The 18,104-nt window shown below is 48.5% G+C and overlaps 1 protein-coding gene across 2 annotated transcripts in view; it reads left to right on the forward strand.

The window, feature by feature from the left end:
* Positions 1–18,104, forward strand: part of LOC144152195 (aquaporin-like) — a 117,992-nt gene that overhangs the window by 58,808 nt on the left and 41,080 nt on the right. For both annotated transcript variants that reach the window (XM_077683424.1, XM_077683423.1), the window contains exons 2-3: positions 10,216–10,420; positions 11,717–11,797. In XM_077683424.1, the coding sequence (XP_077539550.1) occupies positions 10,216–10,420; positions 11,717–11,797 (286 nt within the window). The remainder of the gene's footprint in view (positions 1–10,215; positions 10,421–11,716; positions 11,798–18,104) is intronic.

Genomic DNA, 18,104 nt, shown 5'->3' on the forward strand with positions numbered 1-18,104 from the left:
GAGTTTGTCCCTTATCTGCACACGCGTCCCGTGAATCTTGCTGCTGCTGCTCCTTCCATGCATGCAATTATCAAGGTGATGCGCTGTCTCTTCGGGCGGGTAACACGCGAAGCAGTTGCTTTCAATCAGCTTTGTTTGGGGACGCTGCTTTACAATGCGCGCGTAAGCGTCGTCACGTGGTATTTTTCATATTTCGCGGGCTTCCTTTATCAGTCAGAATAAATGTGTACGCAATTAGTTCGTCGCTGAAAATGCCGCAGTTAGATGCCCCTCGTGGTTACCTACAAGTGCCTCATTGACACTTTAGTGATTAGGACAGTATTTCTCGAGTTAGATAATTAATTACAATTAATTAAATAAGTCTCATTAACGAACAAATTACTCTCCGATTCTTCACAGTACTGCAAACATTATGCACTAGGTTTTCTTCGAGTTACGCAATTTCTCTTTTTTTAAATCTTGGTGCATGATAGCTGGGACACCCTGTATAAAGTGTGTATGTTCAGAGGGTTCATAGAACCTCTTCTAGCCCTGTTTCCGCAAGAAACGTAAGCAGAGTTTTTGTTCCCAGCACTGCGTCATCACGATTTCGCCAGGGTCCAAGGAAGTGTGAGAGTTCTAGAGGACCTCCAGGTCGGAGTCGCACAAGTGCCTTGCTGTTGCCCGCTGACTAGCATATCGCGGGTAGTGGCTTGAAATATGCCTGATGTTGTCGGTAGTAGAGCACACTGCACACAATGGCGACTCTACCCAGCCAAGCTTAAACAAGAAGCTTCGGGTGTATGCAACGTTAAGTCGCAGCCGGTGTAGCACGCCTTCAGTGCGCTTTGGCAGACCCCGCGGATGCCGGAAATCGCACTTAGGGTCTATCACATGAAGAGGCGCATAACTTCTCAGAGGATCCTCCCAAGCCGGCAGCTGGAGTTGCCATCCTATGTCAATTGCAGCTGCATTGCTATCCTCGTTGGAAAGCGGGATTCCAACGGTGAAGTTGAGGTCGCGGGCTTCTCTGGTGGCCGCATCGGAGACCTTGTTTCCTGTTATACCAGAATGACCTGATAACCACTGAAGGAAAATTTTATGTCCTTCGTAGCACGACATTTGAAAATATTTCATTCATATCACAGACAAGTTGGGTGCGACAATCAGGCGGCTTATTTAGTGGTTGCAAGGCTGGCCAGGAATCAGAAAGAATTGCTCACCGCCGAGCAGGACTGCCGCTAATGTAATAAAGTGCTGCTCTGTCAGCTGCTAGCTCAGTGGCGGTGGAGGATGTTCTGTGGCTGAGCTTTTCTTTAGTGGACCGTACGGAATCCTTACGCCGATTGCCGAAGAGGCCGAAGTCCCAGATCCATCCGTGTACACTTGGTTGTGGTCTGGATAACGGGTTTGGAATCGATATGCCCCAGGACAAAATAGGTCAAGGCCGATGCTGGCATAGACGACTTTTTGCCTATTCCAGGTACAGTGGTGCACACAACCCATGCCGCGTACAACCGCGGTGGAGTCGCAGGCAGCTTGGATCGGAGGTAATTAGACGGCAGGACGTGCACCACGCGAGATGCAGAATTGGCAGCCAGTGGATGAGCAAAGCATCGAGAAACATGTCGAAGGCCAGTATGGAGCAATTCTTGTGAACGGAGAGTGGTCGCAGAAAAGTACCTTGCCTCACATAAGGTTCCTATCGTGGAGGTGCATTTTGTAAGGTCCAGGCATGTTCGCTGTGCTCGAGCTTGCAAGCCTTCCAGAACCTTCAAGTTCGTCCTGGACACAGCATGTAAAGCTGGAAGGCTATATCAGTGCAGAGAGAGAGAGAGAGAGAGAGAGAGAGAGAGAGAGAGAGAGAGAGAGAGAGAGAGAGGGAGGGAGGGAGGGAGGGAGGGAGGGAGGGAGGGAGGGAGAGAGAGAAACATCTTTATTTGCCCTTATATAAAGGCTTCTGCGCTGCTGGGGGAAGGGGCTGCTGTTACCAGTCGCCCCCAAGAACTGCTTCAATGTGTTGCAGGAGGGCCTCCCAGTGGTCCTGTTCTGTCAGTCCGGTAATGAGGAGGCGGTAAATTGTCGGACTGAGGGTGGGTACCGGTCGGCGCTTTTCGTGCGCTTGCGGAAAGCGACTTAGAGCTGTTTTGGGGGATCCTCTGGGGGGTCGCGCCACTCCGTACAAGTGCCAGGAGAAGGGGAAAGGGAGTCCGTGTATATGTTTCTTGTCTGTATAATCTCTAAGCAGTCCCACATGTAGTGCTGGTTGTTAAGGTACCCGTGACCGCAGCGTGGGCAGCTAGGGTGGCCAGGTTTATTTTCTATGTAGTGCATGATATGTGGGGTGCGTAGGACACCTGCTTGAGCTCGGCGGATACAACTTGTCCTCGATCGCGGCCAAGAGATGGGGAGAGCGCAGTGTGTGCCTTGTTCGGTGCGAATGTCTACCAATTTTTAGTGCCTGGCCTGTCTTTCTTCGACGCGGCTGGTGTGGCGGTCGTATTCCTCCGGCAGCGCAATTGGAGGCTCAGACTCGCGGAAGAGAGTTTCGCGCGCGAGTTGGTGAGCCGCGGACACAGTTTGCAAACAAAATATAAGTTGCACACAGTGGTCCTTGAAAACATTGATAAGTTCCACCCTTTCAACTTTTCTGCCCTTTCTCTCATTACGGCGGCTTCCTTTCTCCAGTAGGGATCGCTGTCGTTATAAAACTCCAAAGGCCCAGCTAGGTACTTTGCCGGCGTGCTGACACAATTCATGTTCGCAAAGCTGCTAGGGGTTGATGGCCAGTTTACATGCCAAAGCCCTAGCTATTTTCTCCACTTCACAGAACTGTCATTCGCCTTACAGGCTCGTTTGACGATTTCCATTGCTGCATTGGTGCTTTAGACATCTCAACAAAAAACACAATATCCCCCGCATAGGCTAACAGCCTAACTATTGCCCAATGCTGCCGAAATACTCATACGCGGTCACTGCGTATAATGCTTAAACAAAGGGATTCAATGTGCGGGCACAAAAAAGGGCGGGCAAAGAGGGCATCCTCAGCGTACGGAGCGCTGCACTTATACGCTTTCTCCAACAGCCTTGTTCGCTATTAGCCGCGTCGTGCAACGCCTGTACGTCTTAGCCCCCCTCCCCGAATAACAGAACCAGCATTCACACAGTCTCAATCTCACAGCAATATTTCACGAGAAACTCTGTCAAACGTTTTTTTCTAATTCTAGTTGAAGCATTCTGGTTCCTGTGGCATCGCAGCACTCCAGCACACAACGGGTGGTATGGATGTTCATGCAGATGGTGCTTCCCTTAATACCACACACTTGGTGCGGTACCGCAAGTTCTGTCATTACTGTTTGAAGCCTTTTAGCTTGTATATTCATGAATATTTTATAGCCGATATTGGTTAAACTGATTGGCCTATATGACGTAGACTGACGCAGCATTGCAGGGTATTCGGTTTTAGAAATTGGAACTGTGTGCGAAACTGTAGAAGACGGTGGCACTGCTTAAATATCGTAAGCCTCATTATACATATCTGTCAAAATTGGTGCTCATTTATGTCTTAAAGCCTTGTAAAAGACCGCAGTGAGGCCACCAGGTCCAGGTATTTTCCGAGGGTTCAATTTTTTAATTGCATTTGTAAACTCCTCGATTGAAATAGGAAGTTCTAATAGTTCGTTTGTTTCGTCACTAAGTCTGGGCAAAAGGTGGAGGTAATGACTTTTGAAGCGCTCAACGTCAACTGGGCTCTATGTGAACAATTATTTTTTTTTATTGCGGAAGTTTGCCACTCAGCATACGGAAAAAAATAGATGTACAGATACAGTCCGGATACCCGAAGGAATCGGAGCAGGGGTCCTGGACCCTGCCATGAAATCTATCCACGCCATGAAATCTGGCGGACGTACGGGGCGCGCGCGGGCCGCAGGAGGCGATGTGCACAAGGCGTATACGCTTCGCAGGGCAGGGCAACTCCACACCAAATACCCTGTTGTAGCCTGGTCAACCGGAGTGGGGCAAAAGGGGCACGTGGAGTTAAATGAGGCATGGTGTAGTGCTGGAAAAAGAATTCTACATTTCGTCTTTATCACTCGCAATAAAAGCTCAGCATTCAAGTTCGGTAATGTGATTTCGGTGCGCATGCCACTTTTCGGTGCCAAGCGCTCTCTTTGTCGGCGCTTCATAGCGATAATTCTTTCGGTCCTTGCCCTTAGTATCGCTCCGCGATAGCGCTCCGTCTCCGAGCCAATCTCGCTTCTGCTTCGCTGTTAGTAATCTCGGCCGTGAACTCTCCTGGCATCCGGCACTCTTCCCGTGTTACTTTTTTCCAGAATCTTGCGCAAAATGTTTCCTTTAATCCGCTCTCTCTGTTTATTGCTACTTAATTGCTCTATTGCGTCGATCTTACTTTGCTGTTTGAACGTTTCCCATTTTACCCCGGACGTTATTTTGTTTTCAGTGTTGTGTTTTTCTATACACATCATCCCAATTAATTTTTTTTGTCTTGCTTGTTCGAACATTACATCGAAACTGCGATCAGGCAGTGGCCACTAAACGTAACCGGCTGCGCACAATAATCCTTATACAACGGTACTAAGTCCAGTGTGACATACGCTATGTCTCGTCTGGCATGGCCGATCCCTGGAAATGCGTAAATATGTTCGCTCACCCGCCTTCAAGACACTCGACAGCGTCTTCTGACGCAAAGTCATTTAAAAGATCCCCAAGTGCTACAGTTCTTTCGCCTCTGTAGGGTCTGGTGCTTGTATTGTCACCGGCTGCGAACACGCAGTTAAAATCCTCTACCACGATCAGTAGCTTGTCGCTATCGCAGTATTGGCGCATGCCCTCAAACAATGCTTTTCTCTCATCTACTGAGTTCGAAGCGTACAGCCATATCATCTTCCATTCCAAACCAGAGAGCGTAAAATCGCAAACCGCGAGTCCCCTGACTGCCCGGTCATCACCTCGTTTTCGTGAACGCCCACACTTTGGCGCACAAACACACAGCCCGCTAACATTCCAACTACGTGGATGACAACAGCGTTATTGCGCGTCATAAAGCGGTGCACCATACTGCTAGTCTGCTCACCCCCACAGACCTTACTTGCTTAAACCGCCAATACGTCGAGGTCAAGTTCTCTAGCAAGGCGGTATAGCTGGTCCTGTTTGGTTTGGTCTTTAGGTCTTGTTTGGAGAATAGGTTAGCCTGGCAAAGGCGCTTAACTTGCTACACCAGATGTACAAGAAAAAATGAATTTGATTAATGTAATGAGTTTCCTATACAAGCTCACAGAGAAAAGCTTACGCGTTTAGTAGTCATCTTAACACGAAAGTGTTTTATTCCTGCATACACGATTTCTCTGACGTCATATCCGTCACGGAAGTAACGCCAGTTCAACGAAGCAAGCGGCCTGTAAAGGGTGCACCCCTGCACACAGGGTCTTCTTGCGGGGAAGCAACCTTTAGTACTAAAGAGTAAGTTATACCAGAGTCCTTCAATGTTTTACTGGTCACGAAACTTCGGCGCTCGTTTCATATAGGGACCGCGCGCGCCACTACAGGCGCCACCGCCGCACGAAGGTCATCCAGCCGCCGCGCGTGCGGCGTATTGGCCAGCTCTTGGCGTGCAAACGCTCGCTGCTTTTGGTGTCTGCGCGCTGATTAAGTGTGTTTTTTTTCGTAGTAAGCGATGAATAGTCGAGTTATTGTGTTTATCACCTGCCTTCAATGGGGTTTTATTTTTCGAAGTAAGTTACCGTAGACTTCGGCCGCGAGCGGCAACGGCTTCTGTGTGCTCTGGCACAAGCGCTGCGCCGTCGTGTTTACGGATTTTTAAATCTATATTGCTTCTTTTCCTAAAGCAAAGTTGTAAATACCACACATACGGTATCTGTGTAGTCACGGACTGTTGCGGGCCTATCGATAATACAATAAAAAAACTGAAAGAAACCAAGTACGCGTCGTTCAGACTACGCTTAATGAATCCGTTGATTGCTCTGGAATGCACAGAACGCTAAAAGAGATAGCCCAATAGTATTGTCGTTTCGATGAGCGGGTACATACTTGAGAACATCTAAAAACGCCGCAGAAACGCGAAGGATCAAAACACGAAGAGATATATGTTGCACCATGTGTCTTTCTGCTTCCACGCTTTGCAATCCTTGCAAAAACAGGAAGCGAAAAAAAGAACAATAAAACTGATTTTATCACACGCAACAAAAAATAATGTTACGAAGGGAGACAAAAGAGCGTGGTCCAGCATACAAAAATTTATTTTTTCGCGCTGCGATGTGCAGCACACGGAGGAAACAGAATATTGCCACGTAGCCAAGAACGGCGCAAAGCTTTTTCCGAACGCAGCGAGCTAGCGATCTCGTGCACTACAAAAGACTAGAATGACCCGCCGCGGTGGCTCAATGGCTAAGGCGTTGCGCTGCTGAGCACGAGGTCGCGGGTTCGATTCCCGGCCGCGGCGGCCGCTTTTCTGATGGAGGCGAAAAGCAAAAACGCCCGTGTGTACGAGATTTCGGCGCACGATAAAGATCCCCAGGCGGTCAAAATTAATCCGGAGCCCTCCACTACGGCGCGCCTCATCGCCTGCGTTGCGTCGGCGCGTTAAACCCCACAATCAATCAATCAATCAATCAAAAGACTAGAATGAAACACAAACGTCGAAGAAGCAGTCCGCAGTGTGACGTGAACAGATGAACGTCGTTAAAGTGAGTTGCGCGGCGTTTGCTATGCATGCATTACTCTTGGAACGTTATTAATTTCAGATCCATGGAAATAGGATAGAGAACATTGTCGAAGGAACAAAAAATCAAGTTAGCGACAAGGTGGCACCCTTTCCATATCAAACAATATTGCCCGACGGGACGTACGACAAAAAGAGCAAACGGGCGCTCCGGTTGAAACGCCAGATAAGAAACCGGAATCAGCCACGCGCGGTTACAAAACAAACAAAACGAACCCTAAGGGATAATTCGCGGAAATATGAAAAGTGAAAGCACAAGGACGTCCCAAAGCTGTTTTACACGCGAGCCTGAGCGCAAGGTAATACAAGTTTGCAAACAGGTAATGAAGCACCGCTACAACCTGACTGATATGACAAAAATCCGGCTTTAAGTTAGCCTTGTACAATTCTTGGTCCACGATGCTCTCAAAAGGGTGCATTGCTTTTTCCATTCTCACACACAGTGCATTTCCACACACTGTCGCACACTTGTAATCGAAGCTGAAATCTCCCGTTGCTTGCCTTGGAGTGACGCCCCTCCTTTTCTCACACAGCTGCCCGTCGCTCGGTCAACAGAACAAGGAAACATTTTCTGTGGTATCGTTGTACAAGGAACGACATCCCAGGACGCAACACATGTTAGGCATCGTCGTTGCACTACTTAAGTCGCATCACAAGAGCGCGAGATGCACGTTACATTTTTTTTTCGCACAAAACAAACACAACTCGCCGCGGCTCCGCCGTTCGAGCCAGCGCAACGCTGCCCGAGGAGTGACCTCAGTGAGAGGGTGGCGCCACCGCGCGGCGGCCAAACGCAGCATATGAAGCTCTCCCATTGAGTTACGGAGCAGTTTCGTGACCAGTAAAGCATTGAAGGACTCTGGTTATACTTAGGGTTGTTCGTTTTCGGGTTTTATATTTGAACACGAAAGTGTTTTATGCGTCGATACACCAACATTTCACTGACGTCATATCCGTCACGGAAATGACGCCAGTACACCTTTGCCGAAGCGATTCACCAACAGGACGTCGCTCGCCAAGCACACCCACAAGACAACCGCCGACCCGCAAATCATGCTCACCTGGAGGTTTCGCTGCACATTTCACGTTAGTGTTTTACCGATTCCTATGACATAAAAATGAACCACAGTTTTTAAACAATACCCTCCATCCCCACCCCACCCCCGAAGAATACGTGACCAATCGAAGCATCCAAACCTGAATGCAGGTCTCAAGCGCTGAAACGCAGGTATACTTCTTTGAGCATGACACGGATCTCAACAGGAGAGATCGTCCCAGGAACACGTTAGAAATAAAATATCCACCTTTGCTACACATGTGGTGTCGCAAAACTGCTTAGATATAACCATGGTTGGTAAGCGCCGTATTGCCTGCAACGTATGCGCACCGGGTGCGCCTCTGTGTTAGAAAGTGTGTAATAGATGTCGTTGTCGAACAACGCACGTGATTGAAGTTAGCCCATCACGTCTGCAGGCGTGTCGTCGTGGATCATCGGCAATAAGCGGCTGCTTCTCGGGTTTGTCGATTGTTGGGCTCAAGCGGGTCGGTCTTGCACCCCTTGCTCGTGCCACTGTCTGGTGTACCGGCGCTCCTTCGCGCCCGCTGCAGTCGCCGGGCCCTTGTCGTCGACCACCGCACCGCCACACAACAGCCGACTAGACCCGTTGTTGTCCTTGTACGGGCGTTTCTATACAAGGCGACGCCGAGCGAAATTGTGTTGCGGCATGGCGATGGAGTAAAATAGTGTGCTTATTCCTCATTTATAAATACATGTACTGACCACTGCAGGGGACAGTCGTTGCAGAGTGTAATTCTGTTTGTTTCCGCTTCCGTTTATCCTGGACAATCCAAACTATTAGTCCACCATCTACAGAAGACCAATGGGAGGCTCTGCTTATGAGCGCAGACCCTGGCGACCAGCTTACACTGGTTACCCGGAAAAAAACGAGCAGCAGGAGCCCGCGGTTTCTTAAAATGAGGAAACCGCCCATCTAGGGCTAAGATAATGCCTGTTTATTTATTAAAAAGTTTACTCCTTCTCCTCCTCCCGGGTGGTAAGGCTGCTATTTGACCGAGCGGACTCTTCCTCCGCTACGTCAAAATCAAGGAAAAGGCACGTGAACAAAAAAAAGGGGGGGAAGGGGGGGGGGGGGAGGGGACATTGCGGTGATGAGGTGACTGTCAGAAGCAAAGGTCTTCGGGTCGAGGAAAGGACACCTAAGCATTTGTCATAACTTATGAGTGCGAAAGTATTAATGCCCAGTGCCGGATTTACTGCTGCGCTGCTTGGCGTGAGAAGTTCTTTCTGAAACACGTGGCGCGCTCCTTTCCTTTATGTTGTATGTCTGAGGCCCGCGGTATGGAACCCGCCGCTGAAAATTGGAATCTATTGACTACGTTTTGGGGACAGCGGATTGTCCTCTCAGTGAGCCACTTCATGCTATCGCATCAAAATTGCGAGGTGATCAAGCGACGCGAGTATACCACTCACGTCACCAAGTTGACCAACTTTCCAGCTCGAGGGCTCCGAAACGCAAGTACATACGCCACACTTTGCACTCCTACGTGTTCGTACCGGAGGGCTCAGTGCAAAGAACACCTCTGCGAGCTGTCAATGTCGACGACAAAAAGTCGGTTTGAAACCACGAATGGTCACACACGGTGCAACAAGAATCAAACGAGTTCTCGAACACGGTTCACAAACTCCCTCGTGGTGCTGCTGCATGGTTTCTCCCCACACTCACACGGCGACGTTCTTGAGTTGGAGCAGTTTCACGAGCACACACAAAGCGGCCGGGGGCGGCCGCTGGACAGACGTTCAGAGCACCGGTCTCTTAACTTCGTTGTGGGGAAGCCGGCTTAACTGAATTAATTTAGACTACGCCCTAAGGTGTATACATAGGCAACCATTAAAGGGCCCCTGCAACACTTTCGATAAGCCCTTTTACTCTTTCCTTCGCGTCTGGAACCACTGCGAAAGCTATAGTTATCGCCAGCACGGACCGGCACTGCGTGATTTGCTCGTCGCACCAGATGTGCCTTCCGTTCCTGCTTTGTTTTTGTGGCTTTTTTTAAGATGCTATCGAAAAGCGTTTATTGCTGCAACTGAAGGAAAATCGGCCAACAGCCGCTACATGGCCTTAGGGACGTAATTCGAGCCGTCGAAGAATCTTAAGACCGGGGAAGACAGAAAAATCTTTTGAGGACGTTTGCAAGTTATCTGGCGGGCATAGAGCAGTAATATTTGGCTAAGGTACTTTGCGAACCCCTAATCGAAGTATTGGGTGTGTTGGGTGAAGCATTTAAGATTTCAAGAAAAGCGGAAAAAAGCGTTGCAGGGTCCCCTTAAGAAAACTGATCCGCATCGTATCTCAATCTTGGCAGTCATGTGGTTGCCCAGTTGTGCTATTTTACTGCCAACCGCCTCCTTACCGAGGCTGCCACTGTGCGTTCTCTCTCCCCCTCTGTTGTTGCAGCGTGAGCGTGCCAGGCCACCAGAGCTCTCTGGGCAGCAACCGCCCCCACGAGGCCCTAGGCGCCTGGCAAGCGTTCGGCATCGAGTTCGTGCTCAGCTTCCTGCTCGCCTCCACCGTGTTCGCCACAAGGGACCCCCACAGGAACCACCTGGGGGGCAACGCCGTGCTCGTGGGCTTCGCCTACCTCGCGTGCACGCTAGCCGGGGTGAGGAGGGCATGACCTCTGCCTCACGCTGGGTCGTGGTTGACTGACCTCGTCTGAGTCATCACTACGTGGCTAATTGCGAGTGTTGTGTCGCAAATGCGCACGCTAGCCTTGACCTAAATGAACTATTTCCTCATTGCAATCCACCCAAGAAAATACAGACATACCGACCGCGGTGAACGGATAGCAGACGATACTGTCCAAGCCGTCTTCTGCTTAGCGCGTATGTTGTCTCTTCGACTCACTTCCTGATTTTCTTCAACTTGCCTTTGCATAACGAAGTCATCATATTAAAGTCTTGACCTCTGACAAGATCTTTGTAATCTTTGCCTGTTATAAACTTCGCAGTTTGCTTAAAAACTATCGGCGAAATAGGAATTGACCGAATACGTTTGTTAGGAAAGGTTCAAGTAATGGCTTTCTTGCTTTTCAGATTCATAGCAAAAAACAAAATCATGTGCACATTCAGCGTAAACATTCGCGCGTCTTCAAACGTCTCGCTGTGTATTGAAGCGTTGAGTTATTTTCAATCAAGTTTAATCGCTTTTATCAGCGTTACTAACGTACGCTGATTTTCCGCAACGTTGCTAAAAAAATTGTCTGAGCTTTCACTAGGGTTGCAAGGCTTGAGAAACAGCGGAACTAGGTGTCGACTTAGCTTCTTCCGGTTTTGCTAAGTCTTGCTATAAGTTTTGCTAGGCTTTGTTAACTTTTGCTAGGTTTCGAGGTGTTCTTGCTAGGCTGGGCTAAGTGTTGAGCCGGATTTTACTAGGCCGTTCCGCTCGGTCCCCAAGACTGACTGCGGATTCCAGGGGGGAAGAAGCTAGGTTGAACCACCCAGCTCCACTGTTTCTCAAGCCTTGCACGACTAGTGCAAGCTGCGCCAATTATATTTTATATCCAGTAGCCCAAGAAAGACTGTCACCTTTAAAATGGTATAGAAAGGGGTGCGCATGCGCATGTGCCGCTTGCGCTTTCACTCAAGCAGGCGCGAAAGCCGACTTCACGGTTACAATACCCTATCTGCGGGGGTGCACCCTTTACAGGCGGTGCACATTTTTTCTCGGTATGTCTTTTTCTTTTTTTTTTTTTTTTTTTTGCTAACGCCACCTCACCAAGCTCAAGCTTAAACAGCTCCGCTGTTAAAAACCAAACAACCATTTTACGGAATCGATTCCCGTTCTTCCGCCTGAGTGCGTAGCTCGGGGGGCTCGCCTTCGCTACACGGTGAAAATTCCCTCGGCCGCTTCACCGTAATATAATGTCTGCCTTTTTCTCTCCCGTCGCTGTTCGCAGTTGCCCGCGACGGGAGCCTCTATGAACCCGGCCCGCTCCCTGGGTCCTGCTTTTGTGATGAACAAGTGGATCGACCACTGGGTGAGTCGCCTAATTAAATTCCACAGGCTTTCGCGCTTCGACCACTTCGCCCTCCGCTCGCGCTTCAGTTCTTGAGTAATACGCGGAAAGTTTTTGTACCGTCGAAAGAATTTGGTATGCATGAAGAGAACTGTGACCAGATAAACTTCTGAGAGCACGTGAACGTTCTGCCTCATCCCCCGCCCCTCCCTGTCCCAGTTTTCTTTCGCGTTTATTGATTTTTCGAAAGAACATATACATGTAGGAAAAATACTTTCCTGTACCTACATTGAGGAAATGGCTTTGGATTGTGTTAGATCTGACGAGCTCTTACACGTGCGGTGAATAGGAGTGCGCTGTTTCTGGTCGTTGTTCTTTGGTTTTTCAACTTTGCTGTCCACTGAATGCAGACACTGTGACTGTGCGACGGACTCACGCAATCGCGACTTCAGTGGCATGCGAACGTAATCATGACATTATTTTCATTGTAAACTTTTCTCGCGGTTTTGGCGCAGCAGCTATCGCCTGCAATATTTTCAACACCATTGATCGGTACTAGCAGGCACATGTTGAAAAATTCGTCGCTCTTTTTCTTTTGCTGCACATACGCATCAAACGGTATAATTATGTATCAGACAACGCTTAGAATAGAAACGTATCTCTATTTTAAGGTCACATTGTTATTTCTGCCATGGCGTGTTTTATGTTACCCGTCAAAGTAAAACTGACATGTTCAGGCTTCATCTGTAGGGGAAGTTCAACGGGACTGGCAGAAAAGCAGTTCGACGGAGCCTACTGGTGTTGACACTGTGTTGCTTTCTTAATTTGCTTACTTCCTATCCACTGGAAACCTGGAACCTGCGGGTTCTTGGCACAGGGCAACATCCGGTGTTAGGTACTTATCACCAAAACTGAAGCTCGCTCTGGCCGCGTATGTAAAGGCATTCCAGCTGTTGGAAATTTTGTGGAAGACGAAGATGAAGCCGGCACCGAGCTCAACAGACACACAGGCGATGAAGACCAAGACGACTAGGCGAGGCGACAAGATGGCCGTGCACTGAAGGGTTCTCTGCAGTGTAAATATATTCGCTTTCTGCCGCGTGGCTGGCACCGCTGGAGCGCGAGCTGCAGAAGCCCGAAGAAACAGACGATGTACAATCATGGACAAATTAAATTCGAACACAGTAATATGAACCAAAACGCACAAATTTGAAAAATAATGTTCGTTCAGATTCAATGACGGCGCGCTGTTAGCATATTTGGGAAGCCACATTTCCCGACATTGTTTTTGTAACTAAGCCACGTGTCATTTTGACCTGTATGGAAAGAAATCGCGCTATTTGTGTGTACTGGTTAACATTTTCTTGTTCGCGTTTCATTTGTCAATGACTGTGCGGCAATGGTTGCCGAGCCAAAAATAAGAAGCCACCCTTTATTGGGTGCGGTATATATATATATATAATAACGTCAAGTGGCGCCACGCACTGGTGGTCGCCTAACAAAGAGGCATGGGCTGTGTCGACCTCTACACTTTCTATCGACGACAGCCTCCTCCCTTGCCTCCCTGGACGTTCTTCCTTCCACGCAAGCATTCAATATGCCCTTAGACTATTAGCCTGTGCAACCATTCGGTGACAGGAACACCTTGATTGATGGTATTGGGGTGGTCGCTACACAAAAAGCGAGCAAAAGGCGTACTAATCAACTGTTGTTAGCCGAGAAGAACCATAGAGCGCGCACAGACCACTTTACGGTTGATTTCCGATTTCCCTTAACGTCATGCTTTGTTCTAAAAATCGAAGACGCTATTTATTTCTACTCATTTTCCGTCCGTGCAATCAAAACCATTTCTCATTTTATCTAAGTAAAGTTAAAAGCCTCTATGGATAGGTCGAATAAAAACAGCGCACCCTCAGTTTGGCCTCCCTGCTGGCGTGTTCAGCTGAAACCTCCCGTATCGGGAGAGGCATTTGTCCTGCAGTGGACGTGAATGAATGAATGAATTAATGAATGAAAAGCTGCGAGGGTATCTGCTCATTTGAGGGCGTGTAGTACATCACAACTGCGCCACTCAAAGGCAGCTACATACGTCCGTCACCGCCCCCTGTCATCGTAGCCACCGTGGAGGACGAGTAAGTCATCAACGCTTACTCCGTTGATATGACCAAAGTTTCCGGCGCCTCGCGCTGTCGTTTGTCACAAAACTTTCGGGAACTGCGGCTTTAATTGAGCGCACTGACCCGCATCGCGTCGGCTCTCGCGGATGGCGCAATAGCGCCGGCTCTAATCACAGCCTCCGACGACAGTGGGGCGCGCATCCAGCGGCCTGTGCGGGGCTCGAGCCCCGGCCCTTTCAGCAATCGTTTATCTCTCCGGACTCACCGTCACTCAAAGCGCGACGACAGCGCGGGGATCCGAGGGATGCAGCCGGCGGTTTTCCAATCATCGCAGACGGTGCTTTGTTTTCAAAGACAACAGCGAGGGGCACACACCCGGGAATACGCGGGAAGCAGGGCAACTGCCCATCGAGCGACCCGTATAGTATACTAGTGGATATAAGCGCTGCCGGAAGAGAGCCCGTCGCTGAGCGGACCCCGTGTGGAAGCCTCTTTTGGCCCGATACGCCGGCCGCGCGCTCTTCGCGGGAAATCCCCAGGGCGTTAATGTCACGGGCGCTGCTGATTGAGGGAGACAAGGAAACGGCGCTCCCCGACCTTCCCCCGCCGCGAGGATGACAGGCAGTGCTTCTTCCGGCCAGTCTCTGTGATCGCTCAATTATCCCGTAGGCCACTTTGCTCCATTTTTCTGCGCGCGTAAACGCACCCGCACAAGTTGAAGATTACTGCGTCAGCCATCGACGTAGTCAGCCATGCCGGCCACTGTGAAACAGCCGCACGATCACTGTCAAATCCGAATTCGCCGCTCAGTCCACTAACCTCTTTTCGCTTTGCAACGGAGTTCGACGGCGGTACGTTTGTCTTTTCATGGCGGAGCTGTATATGGCTTATTCTCGGGATTTCTTCGTGTCGTGGTCCGTCAGCAGATTACGCCTTGCGGCAAAGCCACCTTTCTCGCGAATGACTAATCACTCAATCTAGTTTAGGTATCCTAAAGGAATCGCAAGAAAACTGACCGCTAAGATTACCTTATCATTTCATCGAGTTTTGTTTACTTTTCATGATTAGTGAGTTCACCATAGAGTTATAAACAATTTCTAATTGCCGTCTGCTGCTAATACACGGTAGGAGTATGGTGGCAGAAAATTACTGGAACTCCTGTTTATTTTATCGTAACTATATTCTTTCAAGTTTAATTAAATTAGTTACTCCGGGAGGATCGCTACATTGCAAATTAAAAACAATCGTGTTTTGTGTTTAGTGCGCAGCGCTTAAGCGCCCGTTCCTGTGGTTCCGCAGCGCCATCGTCCTTCGTTGTAACCGAGCGAACGAAGAGGACACCGAAGACAGCCGAGATACAACGAACATGAAAAGGGAAGAGGAAAGTGTGGCGAAAGTGTGTGTTGAGGGCGGCATGAGGAGATGCGTGACGCTCTCCGGCGGCGACACGCTACGAGATAACCCAGAGAACTAAGAGGCCATTAAGGATACAGCGCGCAGAAAAGCGAGGATGAAAGTATGGCGAAACTGTGAGGGGTACGGTGGTATGCAGAGGATTGCGCAAGATATGGCCCCTCCGTGCGTTCGTTGATGCGGCGATCACTTCCTGAGCCGCACCAGGACTGCGCCGTTACCAAGGGGACCGCAGTTCGAGCGGCGCACAAATTTCGCAATAGGGAGTGTAGTGATTGTTAGCCATTTTGTAGCGTGAGCTACACCGGCGGAGGTTGAGTAGTTTTGCTAGGCTCCTGGAGAGACGCACTGCGCATGCGCGAGGAGCAGTGACGTCTCACGGCGCACAGCTGGCGCACCGGAGCCGCCGCCTCCGTGACTGGATTCGATTGGACTGGATTGAATTGGATTGGATTGGGTTGGATTTAATTTGATTAAATTGGATTATACTATATTGGATTGGGTTGTAAATCGTATTAGCAGCAGTAAGCATGGTAATCAGCTAATCCTGACAACCAGGAAACCTAGCTGAACCTTAGCTCACGCTACGTATATCGTGGCATTGCCGAGCTAAGCCACTGCTATTTTTAAAAAAATTACATTACATTATGAGCCGCAGGCGGGTACGCCAACGCCACACCTTATTTCCTTTTAGAAACCAGGACTTTTATTCAGTAACTATATCCAAAAAAGGGTATAGACACCCAAGCAAAGAAATTAAGCAGCCTTGCAGTAATTATTTCTGGGCGTAACTACGACCTCAGCATTCAGTGTCTCCAAGACGAATCGTACACCTTAGCAAGCTTCCTCCCAACACCAGGTGGGACGCAAAGCGTCTACGTAGTTGAATTGTATCGTTAGAAACAAATGAATGAATGAAACAAGAACGCGACAAAAACAAAACATCTCTACCTCACAAGTATGCCATAGTTCATTATCTTGCAGCCTCCAAGTTCTGTCTTTTTCCGTAAATGACATTCCGGAACTATAGCACACGTCTTAAACAAAATAGTTTACATTATTTAGTTGTGATACTTGTTTTAATAGGAGACTTTTCCCAGAAAAATTATGGTCATTTTTACCTGTTGAGGCGCCGCAAGATATTGTTACATTACCTGGGGCCTGAAATGGGTCCCGGAAAAGGATCCGGGACCCGTCGGACCGTGAACGCGAATCGAGTAGATTTTCAGATTACTTTTAAACACACAAGCACAAAGATTACAAAGCTTGCGAGTAATCGGCGAGCTTACCGTACCCTCAAGTAGGCGCAAAAATTCACGCATCTCGAAGAAGTGAATCAAGACGAGTGGTCGAATCAATGGGAATCGTTCTTACCGTAAATCACCCGTGGCATTGCCCACTCCTGCATGTAAATGACTGACAACGCTTGTGTGCACTGTGCAGTAAATACAATTCAAATCCAACCCGATACAACCCAATCCAATCCAATTCCAATTAATCCAATCCATTTCAATCCAAATCCAATCCAATCCAATGTTCCTCGCGCATGCGCAACACTGTACACGGACGCCAAGGGACAAGCCACGGACAAAGCGAGGTCTTAAGGTGCTTCGCACCTAAAATTGTGGTTGATCCCACTGTCATAGGAATCGGTAAAACACGAAAGTGAAATGTGCAGCGAAATCTGCAGCTGAGCATGATTTGCGGGTCGGCGGCTGTCTTGTGGGTGTGCTTGGCGAGCGACGGCCTGCTGGCGGGTCGCTTCGGCAAAGGTCTACTGGCGTCATTTCCGTGACGGATATGACGTCAGTGAAATCTTGTTGTATAAAATATAAAACACAAAAACGAATAACCCTAATTATAACGTACACTTTGGTTCTAGAGGTTGCTTCCCCGCAAGGAGACCCTGTATGCAGGGGTGCACCCTTTACAGGCCGCTTGCTTCGTTGTACTGGCGTCATTTCCGTGACGAATATGACGTCACTCAAATGTTTGTGTATCCCAGAATAAAACACTTTAGTGTTAAAAGAAAAACTAAAAAGCAGCAGCAATTACTAAGCAGTATTTATAGAGTGGTGATAGCGGATGTGCTGAAGCCTGCAAAGGCACGTTTCAGGGTCTTCGTCATTTTCTTTTAAAGGGGTCAGAATAATGCGAGGGTGTTCCTGAGCAGTCTAGAGTTTCAAACTATCTCAGTGGTTCCTTTTCCCCCTTTTCGTTTCAAATTAGCCAACCTGATGCGGAAGATACGTGACTCGAGGTTCCCGTTAATGCACCACATTAGCAAAAGGGACGTGACCGACACAGCTTCGTCCCAAGCGTTCAGCTTCATTGCCTTTTTGGGGCAATGAAGGAGAATAATGGCTTGCGCCCTTATCGTTGATGTACTAAAAGTTGCTTCTTTTTTTGTCTTTCCTACTTTCTGCCATCTCTTCTGTACTTCTTTCCTTTTTGTCTTCGTTCATTTCTTTCTCTTTCCGCGCCATCGTTGCCATTTCTTTCATTTCCTCTTTCTCCTTTTTTTTCATTAATTTTTACTCGGCTCCAGTAAACGTTTTACTCTATTCCTTTTTGTTGTTTCTTTCGTCTTCCTTTTTTTTCTTCTGCATTCTTTTATCTCTTTGGCTATGTGTTTGCACTGGATCTTTTTTTTTTATTATTTCTGTACCTTCCTTTGCTTTCTTTCATTTCTTTTTTTCTATTACAATGTTCTCTCCACCTCTCTTTCTCGCTCGCTTTCTCACAGCTTTTAGATATTCCTTGCTATATCGTTTCCTTCTTTTCTATTCTTTTTCTGT

This window comes from Haemaphysalis longicornis, unplaced genomic scaffold, assembly GCF_048455015.1.
Source record: "Haemaphysalis longicornis isolate Haplotype H1 unplaced genomic scaffold, Haemaphysalis longicornis Haplotype H1 scaffold_9, whole genome shotgun sequence".
NCBI lineage: Eukaryota > Metazoa > Arthropoda > Arachnida > Ixodida > Ixodidae > Haemaphysalis > Haemaphysalis longicornis.